Source organism: Silene latifolia, unplaced genomic scaffold (assembly GCF_048544455.1).
Source record: "Silene latifolia isolate original U9 population unplaced genomic scaffold, ASM4854445v1 scaffold_398, whole genome shotgun sequence".
NCBI classification, from domain to species: domain Eukaryota; kingdom Viridiplantae; phylum Streptophyta; class Magnoliopsida; order Caryophyllales; family Caryophyllaceae; genus Silene; species Silene latifolia.
Window position 1 is genome coordinate 57591 of NW_027413323.1, and position 10815 is coordinate 68405.

Genomic DNA, 10815 nt, shown 5'->3' on the forward strand with positions numbered 1-10815 from the left:
CTTTACGCATCCATGTGGAGGGGGGATATATGGTACGGCCTAACAAGAACCACGCCGATGCTTCCGAAGAAGCCGATACCAGAAATTTTGCAAAAATACTTGCGCAGAATATACGCTCAACATACATCGGAGCCCATACCACGGCATAGACTACGCTGTTGATATATGGTACGGCCTAACAAGAACCACGCCGATGCTTCCGAAGAAGCCGATACCAGAAATTTTGCAAAAATACTTGCGCAGAATATACGCTCAACATACATCGGAGCCCATACCACGGCATAGACTACGCTGGGGGCAAATTGATGGGGCATATTCTGCACCGATGACCAAGTCAACATATTGAGCAAGGTCAAGGTATCCACAGCAAAGTCAGCGACTTAGACAGTCTAGCCGGTGAAGCCCATCGACCAGTCACCCGGGTCTCGGCCAGACAACTCGCCAGCCGGGACACAAATCTGCGTACTCATATCCAAGACCCTCGGCGAGCCTGCCACAGGTCCATCGGCCGAGGGTATAACGGTCTTTTCACCTGATAGCCATTTGGCCACTTGGCCACTACGTGACAAAAGGTGAATGCCTATAAATACTCCTCAACCTTCATTGAGGAAAGGATCCACAAATTGACCTAATAACCACTATTCATCTGGTAATATCTTCCTTATCTCTCTACAATATACTCTTAGCCAAGTTACAACAACCCCTCTCTAAGTTCACTGACTTGAGCGTCGGAGTGAGTACGCTCGGCCAAAGCCGAGCCCTCAGTTTGTTCATCGTTTCAGGAGACCGCGAGGAGGATTCAAGCAAGGACATCATCCTACTAGCTACGAGTGGCAACAAACATCTGCTCTGGAATTACACCCGGAACAGTAATATTCATCTTTGACATTCCCATGAATAATATCTTCGATGCTTACGAATGTAAATGCTTGAGTTGGAATTTCGTGGCCAAAAACTTCTTTCACTCTTATTGTAAATTGCATTGCAATCCTGCATTTGTGAAATGTTGCTCTATCTTTTCCTAGATTTTTTTCCGTCAGAAACTTTGAAATGGTGTAAATTTTTCCTTCGTGCATAAGTGGCTTGAAAATCCACACAAGCGTGTTTGCTACAGTTGCTTGAATTAACTCACCCTACACGGATTAAAATTTGTTAGACCGTGTTTAATATTATATTTTGGAAATGAAAAAAAATTGTAAATGCAAAAGAAATTTACCTCACTGTCGATACAAATGAACTCCATTCCGTACAATGTTCTTTTTGTAACATCTTTTTCATCCGAATCCCGAATCCATTTTCTAAGAACACGAACCGTGACTTCATATGTCTTTTTATATGCTTCTATCTTTTTCACACTTGTTGGTACCATAAGAGTTGCCATAGTATTTCCTGATTTTTTTGTCAAATTTAACGTATTGTTATTTTGCGGATGAAATGAAGAAACGTGATATCGCTTTCATGTATAATATCTATAATATATAAAAGTTGGTTGAAAAGAAAGTGGTGAAAGTTATGGAGGCAGTTTTAGGAGTTGTGGTATTCCCGTGCTCAACTGCCTAAAACGTAATCTTTGATTAGGGTTCATTGCTGTCGCAGATATTTTATGGGATGGATCTGTTTGTCTGTTACCCATAGATGGATTTGGGTCCATTCTAATTGTAAATTGGATTTGGGTCTAATTTTTTGTATGATGATATCGGGCCATAACTTTTTACTTGTTGTAGTAGAGAATACCGGGTAGCCTGTCATCGCTACAATTCGAAAACGGGTTATTGTTTTGATAGTAGTTGCCGTATTTTTTGCTCCAAGTATTTTCCGATGATGATTGGCTCTCTATCCAGATCTGAGGGATATTTATTTTATTATTTTATTATTATATTATGTAATTTTATATTATTATTATTATTATTATTATTATTATTATTATTGTTGTTTATTATATATATTATATTGAGGTTATTGGAATTTAATGTAAGTAATGTAAGTAATATTATTCAGACTTAAATTATATTGCATACTACAATTTAAGGCTTAGTATATAATATTTTATAAGTTTTACCTTAAATTATTTTCAAATTTATAAACATGGAACATACGGCTGAGATGTGTTTTGGATGATGTATGCTGAAATTAGAATACGAAATTATGTATTTATTCTGAATGGTTACGAATTTGTAATTTGTAATTTGTAATTGTAATAATATTTAATAATACTGCTGTAATTTTTATTATATGTAAATTGTGATTTTTATTTTTGTATTTGTAAACGATGTACATTACATAATTACCTAATTACATAAATTAAATCAAAAGACTCTAATTAAATGAGGAATAGTTAGTGGTTCCTAAAAATGAGGGAGTTAAATTTGCTTTGAAAAGTCAACGGACAACCACGTGCTGACAACTCAGCAGTCAGCACTGTGGTTGTTCTTTTAATGAATAGGATTTAACAAAATTAATACAAACATGAAAATATAATACTATAGTAACAGATTAGTCCATAAAAATGACCATACCCAATTATAAAATTATTTGATTTTAAGCTTTTATAAACAATTAAAAATTAAAATAAAGAACTAAACTTTAGTACGGGTCCCACATATCTTTTAGGGAAAGATTAACTTTTGACGGAAATATTTGACGGCATTAAAAATAGTTCCTTAACTGTAAACTCTCATAGTTCGAGTCCTTAACCGTAAAAAAGATCATAGTTTGAGTCCTTATCTTAGGCTTAACTCGGTTATCAAGAGTTCAAAAATTTGTTTGCCTAAAGGTTTTCTTTTATGAGAGTGGTGATGTCTATTTTATTTGTAAGAAAATCTCGTATAATATAGCTAGTTGTGAACGGCATAAGTTCAAAGGTTTTGAAAACTTAGAATTACAATTGAAAATGTAATATATAAAGCTTGGTGTTTTTCCAAGAATACGAAGCACGCAATTTGAGGGTTTTCAAAGAATACTAACCATAAACATGACAACTGTTACTCACTCCTCGTGCATTTTGGCTAGCGAATCCTCTATTTACTAAATGAATAGGTGAAACTAGGTATTTTTCCGCTCAAATCACCCTCAACTACAAATTGGGTCTTAATAGTAAACAGGTTTGGTTATTATTAAATAGGATCCTATTAAATATTGGGCTTAAACTTTTGTTTATTCTATACAAAGGTTGGCCACCTCAATACTTTAGATTACCATATATATGTCAGTTTGTAAGATTACTATATATTTTACTCATATTATTATTATTATCATCACATTTTAACCATATTTATTAAAATTAATAAATGTAATGATATTTTGATTTTTCGTATGTAAAATTGTCTTCAACTTTTCCCTTTTCTATCTTAATAATTAATAGAACACATCAATATTGTAGACTTTAACAGTAAATTTAAAGTGTAATTATTAATAATGTTCATTTCTCTACATATTACAATCTTAAAGTGTAATTATTAATAATGCTCATTTATCTATATATTTTTTTTTTTTTTTTGCAAGCAAAGGGAGAATCCCTCTCCCAGCTACCAGCCCCAGTTTCATCGGGGTTGCCCCACGAAGGCCGACCAGGCTGATCCAAGGAGCGAGCAAATCCTCGGACACCCAGACACCGGCAAGCCCAGGGTCCACTTATTCAACGGGGTTTCCCCTCGAAGGCCGAAATAACCGCATGCGTTCCCCATAGTGGGATTTGAACCCAGGACCTCGCAATTCGCAGAATTTTCCACGATTTGAGGGAGCCTGGAATCACCACTGGGCCACAAGCACTTGGTTCATTTATCTATATATTACAATCTAAAATACTGTGTATTTGCACGGGATCTAAACTAGTATTGAATTAATTAATTAACGGACAACTTAATAAATTTGGGTAATTAATTAATATAATCTAAACATCTAATGGGACCTATTTATTGTTCCCCTTACACATACTATAAACATTAATTCTCATTTTAGACGGACTATTTCGTTTGAAACTTTCATACGGGTTTTATGTGATCATCTTAACGGAAACATGTGACCATTTAAACAAGGTCATATTTTTATGATGAAATACTATCATTTAAACGAGTTCATATCCTCTCCATTTCCTAAAAAGAAATGAAGGGTCCACTTCCCTCACACAAACCAAATTTATATTGTTATTCTCATTCATTATTCTTTTCCTTTTATTTTTGGGAGATGATAAATACAACCCGTCTGAAGGGAAAATATAATTTAGACTGTTGAGAGAAAATGTACCTTAATTCATTTGTGCCACATTTAGCTTTAAATGGATCACATATGATCCGTCTGAAGGGAAACCAGTATTATAAAAGGGGGAAGTGGCAAATAAGCCCCATACGTTTGCCACTACGTGCAAATTAGCCCCATAACTTTCAACATGTGCATATTAACCCATACCTTTAAGTGTTGGTGCAAATTACCCCCATTTAATTTATTTGGCTAATATTTGATATATTATTCTGTTCTTTTATCCATTTGGTTTTCCCATTTTATTAAAAATTGGTATTTGGACTAATCTACACTTCACACCCTTTACCAATTATCAGTAATCCCGACGAAGCCCAGAGTTTGAAAGAGCCGTGGGTGATGAAGCCTGGGGATGACGAAGATAAAGAATCAAGAAAACATGGTCACTACTTACCCAACTATAACCCCTGGGAATGATGAAGCTTACTTTGTCGAGAATGCATGAATGGATGTCATATGTTAACTGCACAATAATATTTGCATATAATTGTCCATCAACAAAGGATGATCTTAAACACGACCTATAGGCTATAGTCGAATGGAATGACGGCTCTTTAACGCTCTGGGCTTCGTCGGGATTAATGATAATTGGTAAAAGTTGGGAAGGGTAGATTAGTCCAAATACCAATTTTTAATAAAACGGGAAAATCAAATGGATAAAAAAACCAGAATAATATATTAAATATCAACAAAATAAATTAAATGGGGTAATTTGCACCAACATTTAAAGATATGGGGTTAATATACACATGTTGAAAGTTATGGAGCTAATTTGCACGTACAAACGTATGGGGCTTATTTGCCACTTCTCCGTAAAAAAGTCTACCTAGTCTATTAGGGTTTCCCTTACCCGTATTATAAACAAGTCTACCTCGGAAATCAATTGAAATGTATAAAATATGATCAATCTAGATCATGGTAACAATGGTAAGAGAGAATAAGGAAGAAAGTATTAGAGAGATATAATTGATAACTTGTATATTGAAAACGTAATTAACAGAATACATGGAGGAAGAGTATTTATAGTTAGTTAATTAGAGTTTGTTGGTTGGTTATGTTAACAACCTAACCGACTTATATTCTAACTAACACCCTTTATTCCATATCCCCCCCTCAAGATGGAACATCTTGGTACAACTTAAGACCCAACTTAGAAACAAAAAAATGATGCTCTTATTTTCCAAGTGCTTTAGTCATCAGGTCGGCTAACTGCAAGCCACTCCTAACATGTTGAGTATAGAGAAAGCCCTCCAACTGTTTGTCTCTGACAAAATGACAATCAATGTTGAGGTGCTTTGTCCTCTCATGAAACACTGGGTTCAAGGCAATGTGTTGAGCAGCCTTGTGATGCGTGTCTTTTATATGATGTTTTACACCTCATTTTACACGCATTTCAGAGCTCATTTATGTAGTTTATGCTACTATTTGCCCCATTTCGTCTACTTTCGTATTTTTATGTAATATTGCAGATTTATGCGGAAATGAGTAGAAATTGAGCTAAATCCGTCCCCGAGTATCCTGCATTGTATTTGACGTGAAGTATTTACTTAAGGAACGAGCTTGGTGCGCATTTCGAGGCCCGAAAGACAAATCCACGAGAAGTTAGAAGTCAAGTATCAGCTACTTCAGTCGATCGACGCTGCCCTTAATCGATCGACCAACCAACGAGTTCCAGTAGCTACTGTTCAGCGAAGAGCATTCGATCGACTGCCTTGCATGGTCGATCGACCACACCGCTAATCAGACGTGAATTGATAGAACGAGAAATCCAAAGCCCAAGCTATATTAGGTTTAGGAATAATGTTACGTTATATTCCTATATAACGTAACCTGACATTAAGCATTGGGATTGTCAAGAATAAGATCATATCTTTTGGTTATCTTGTGAATATTATTGTGATATGTAATTGTATTAGTTTAGGATATGGAAGATTGTGTGATAACTAATAGGAGGATATTTAGGAGGTAGTTTAGGTAAGTAGATAATGTTGAGATTGCATTGTATAGTATTTAACCTAGCTTGTATTACGTTTGACATCAATGAACTACCAGCATTCATAATCATATTACTTTTCACATGGTATCTCGAGCCAAAAAGATCCACAAAACTATTCCGAAAAATTAAACACAATCAATTTTCAGAATGTCTGGTGATAAATTGAAAGGAGGAGGGAGTGGTCCAAAGACAATTCCCATGGCGTCTCCGTTGTACCTTCATCCATCCGACAGCCCGAGTTTGAACGTCACTCAAATAATTTTTGACGGAACAAACTACGATATGTGGGCTGAGGCTGTGAAGAACGGATTGGATACGAAGAATAAGTTGGGTTTCATTGAGGGGACAATAAAGAAACCATCAAGCAGCGGAGACGAGGATGATTTAGAAGCGGTAGCATGGCGTCAATGCAACGCAATGTTGCGAGCATGGCTTCGAAATGTGATAGATCCGAAATTACATCCGAGTATCACATTTACTCAACCAATTAACGAAATTTGGGAAGAGTTAAGGGGACGATACTCGGCTGGGAATGCTCCCAGGGTTCACCAACTCAAAGGTGAGTTAAATGAATGCAAGCAAGGCAAGGAGACGGTAGTCGAGTATTATACTAGACTAAAAATCATTTGGGACGAATTAGCCAAATACAGTAAAATAAAGGACTGTAATTGCGGAGCAGCGGCATCCATAGCAAAAGAAAAGGAAGAAGAAAAGGTGCACCAATTTCTGATGGGGCTTGATGCAAAATTATATGGCCAAATCAGAACAAATTTGCTCATGGAAGAGCCAATTGCTCAGTTAAATCGAGTCTATGCTTTAGTATTAAGGGAAGAGCGTCATGCGTCCCTTACCCAGGTGAAAGAGGAACGATTTGACGCTGTAATGGCTATGAGGAACAATGGTGGAAAAGAAAGAGGAAAGTATTTTAGAGATGATGAAGAAGAACCTGACAGACCGCCACCACCACGATGCACGTACTGCGGGAAGTATTATCATACGGAAGACAACTGTTATGATAAGCATGGCTATGAAGAGGTCAAGGCACGAGAACGTGGACGAGGCAGGAGAGGCCGTGGCATTGGTAGTCGTGGCAGAGGAAGAGGCCGTGGGCATCACCAAGCCAATGCCGTGACAGGGAATGCTAAAACAGAGGAACAAGGGAACTCAAATGTCCCATTCACGGCGGAAGAAATCGACAGGTTGAAGATTTTGGTAAAAACCAGTCCTGATGGCAATGATAAGATTCAAGGTATGAAATTAACTAAAAACTTTGAATGGTTAATCGATAGTGGAGCATCTCACCACATGACAGGACGACGAGAATGTTTGAAAAACGTCTGGGAAGAGGAGTATTCCACGGTCAGTCTACCTGATGGTAGGCGTGTCGAGGCCACAGTCCATGGCGAAGTTCGATTGAGTAAAAATTTTGTATTGAAAGAGGTGTTGTTTGTGCCCTCACTCACTTGTGATCTCATTTCAGTCCAACAACTAATTCATGAAAACAATTGTCTAATAACTTTTTATCCGGATTATTGTGAAATGCAGGACCGGAATACGAAGACGATGATTGGACGAGGTGAGCATAGAAGAGGGGTGTATTATTATCAGCCGGGAAAGGAGGAGATTGCTGGAAGCATCACGGCAGATAAAGAAAGCAGGTTGTGGCATCGAAGGGTAGGACATCCTTCGAAGAACATTTTTTCGCATTTTTCGAATTTAGTTGGACAAACTTTATTTTGGAATTCTGATGATTTGTGTGATTCTTGTTGTCGGGCAAAACAATCCCGAACCTCTTTCAAAATTAATAATAGTAGGTGTGATGTCTTATTTGGCCTTATTCATTGTGACCTTTGGGGACCTTACAAAGAACCCAGTTTGACTCGCGCGCACTATTTTCTTACCATAGTCGATGACCATAGTCGGGGAGTATGGGTCTATTTAATGAAAGAAAAGAGTGAAGCGGGGGAATATATGAAAATCTTTTGTCAAATGGTGAAAAATCAATTCGAAGCAAGTGTGAAAATAATACAAAGTGATAATGGGACGGAGTTATTAGCTGGGTCGATGCGGAATTATTATGAGGAAAATGGCATATTATTTCGCACTAGTAACGTAGGGACACCCCAACAAAATGGAAGGGTCGAGAGAAAACATCGACACATACTAGAGAAGGCAAGGGCTTTGCGTTTTGAAGGAAATCTACCCTTGCAATTTTGGGGAGAATGTATTACTACTGCTGCGTATTTAATAAACCGAACACCCACTCCTTTGCTAAATGGAAAGACCCCATATGAAGTTATATATCAAAAACGACCTAACCTCGACAATTTACGAGTCTTAGGATGTTTATGTTATGTGCACAATAAAGATCGAACCCGTGACAAATTCAGTGAAAGAGGCATACGGTGTGTGTTTATCGGGTATCCACATAGCAAGAAAGGGTGGAAGGTTTATGATTTACGAGAAAGACGAGTTTTTGTTTCCCGTGACGTTAAATTTTATAAAAATGTATATCCTTATCAAGTGTCAACAAAGGAACCCTCACCACAGCTTGAACCCACACTACATAGCCATAATGACCAGCCACATGCTCACAACAGTGACACGGAACCAGGTCCTGTTGTGAGGGGGAGTGTTGAATCAGAAAGTGGGGAATGCAGTGAGGATGAGAGGTCCGAATCTGATGCAGAGGCTGTCAGTGAGGAATGAGAGGACGAAGCTCCGGCATCGAACACACAAACCGAGGAACAGGTGATGGGTTGAGGAGCAAGAGAAAGATTTGAACCCGCATGGAAGAAGGACTATTATTGTAAATCCACAAGAATAATTACCCCGAATTCTAATGCTCATTTCGCTCCATCAAAGTCTTCCCGGTCAGGTACTCGCTATCCTCTAGATAATTATGTTACAGATAATTGTTTTTCTATGTCTCACAAAGTTTTTCTAGCTGCCATTGATAAAGAAAAAGAGCCGATTAACTATCAAGAAGCAGCGAAAGATGAGAGGTGGAGAGAAGCAATGAGTAAGGAGGTCGAGGCATTGGAGAAAAATGAAACATGGAAGATTGTGACATTACCAGAGGGAAAGAAACCCATAGGATGCAAATGGGTATACAAAATCAAATACAAAGCTGATGGTAGTGTTGAACGATATAAAGCTCGGTTGGTAGCACAAGGTTTCACACAAGTAGAAGGAGTTGATTTTCATGAAACTTATGCACCAGTGGCAAAGATGACGAGTGTGAGATGCATGTTAGCCGTGGCAGTATCGAAGGGTTGGTGTATTGAGCAATTGGATGTGAACAACGCCTTCTTACACGGAGATCTCGAAGAAGAAGTATATATGAGAATTCCCCAAGGATTCGAAAAAGGAGAAGAAATAAAGGTATGCAAATTACTTAAATCAATTTACGGTTTGAAACAAGCTTCACGTAATTGGTTTGCAAAATTAGCATCCTCGTTAAAGAATTATGGGTTCACACAATCTATGGCGGACTATTCTCTATTTACTTTAAATCGAGATGGCATATTCATTGGAGTACTCGTTTACGTCGATGACATGATAGTGGTGAGTAACGATAAAGAAGCATGTAAACAATTTAAAATCTTTTTGAATAAGAGTTTTGGAATTAAGGATTTGGGAAAGTTAAAATACTTTCTAGGAATTGAAGTGGCTCATGGCAAGGAGGGTTTGTTTTTGAATCAAAGAAAGTATGCACTAAGTATAATAGAAGAGACGGGAATGAAGGGAGCGAAAACGGTATACACACCCATTAGACAACGACACAATTTATCTTTAGCTAAAGGCTATGTTTTGATAGACATTATGAAATATCGTCGTCTAGTTGGAAAATTGGTGTATCTGACCATCACGAGACCGGATTTGGTATACACGGTGCATGTACTTTCGCAATTTGTCAATGAGCCGAGGAAAAAGCATTGGGAAGCTGCCTTAAGAGTCGTAAGGTATATAAAACGAAATCCCAGCAAGGGGATAACGATGAAGAAAGGAACGGATATGCGACTTAAGGGCTATTGTGATTCCGACTATGCGAGTTGTCCATTGACGCGGAGGTCAAAAAGTGGCTATTTTGTTTCATTAGGGCAGTCACCCATATCGTGGAGGGCAAAGAAACAAGTCACGGTAGCTAAATCCACAGCGGAGGCGGAGTATAGGGCCATGGCAGCCGCAACGAGTGAGTTGATATGGGTTAAATCTTTTCTTGCTTCTTTAGGAGTGTTTCATGTCAATGAGATGGATTTGTATTGCGACAATCAAGCTGCAATTCACATAGCGAAAAATCCCGTGTTCCACGATAGAACGAAACACATCGAGGTCGATTGTCATTTCATTCGACAACACATTGTTTCGAAGGAAATTAGGACATCACACGTGAGAAGCAAAGAGCAGATTGCGGACTTATTCACAAAGGCACTCGGAGGGGAGACATTCGATCATCTACAATACAAGTTGGGTCTTGGTGTTCCTAGAGCTCCAACTTGAGGGGGAGTGTCAAGAATAAGATCATATCTTTTGGTTATCTTGTGAATATTATTGTGATATGT

General features: G+C 37.9%; 1 protein-coding gene across 1 annotated transcript; it reads left to right on the plus strand.

The window, feature by feature from the left end:
- Positions 1-6397: 6397 nt before the first annotated feature.
- On the plus strand, positions 6398-8959 carry LOC141639456 (uncharacterized). Its single transcript, XM_074448578.1, has 3 exons — positions 6398-7690; positions 7796-7908; positions 8641-8959. The coding sequence occupies exons 1-3, from the start codon at positions 6398-6400 to the stop codon at positions 8957-8959; spliced, it is 1725 nt and encodes a 574-aa protein (XP_074304679.1).
- The last annotated feature ends 1856 nt before the right edge of the window (positions 8960-10815 follow it).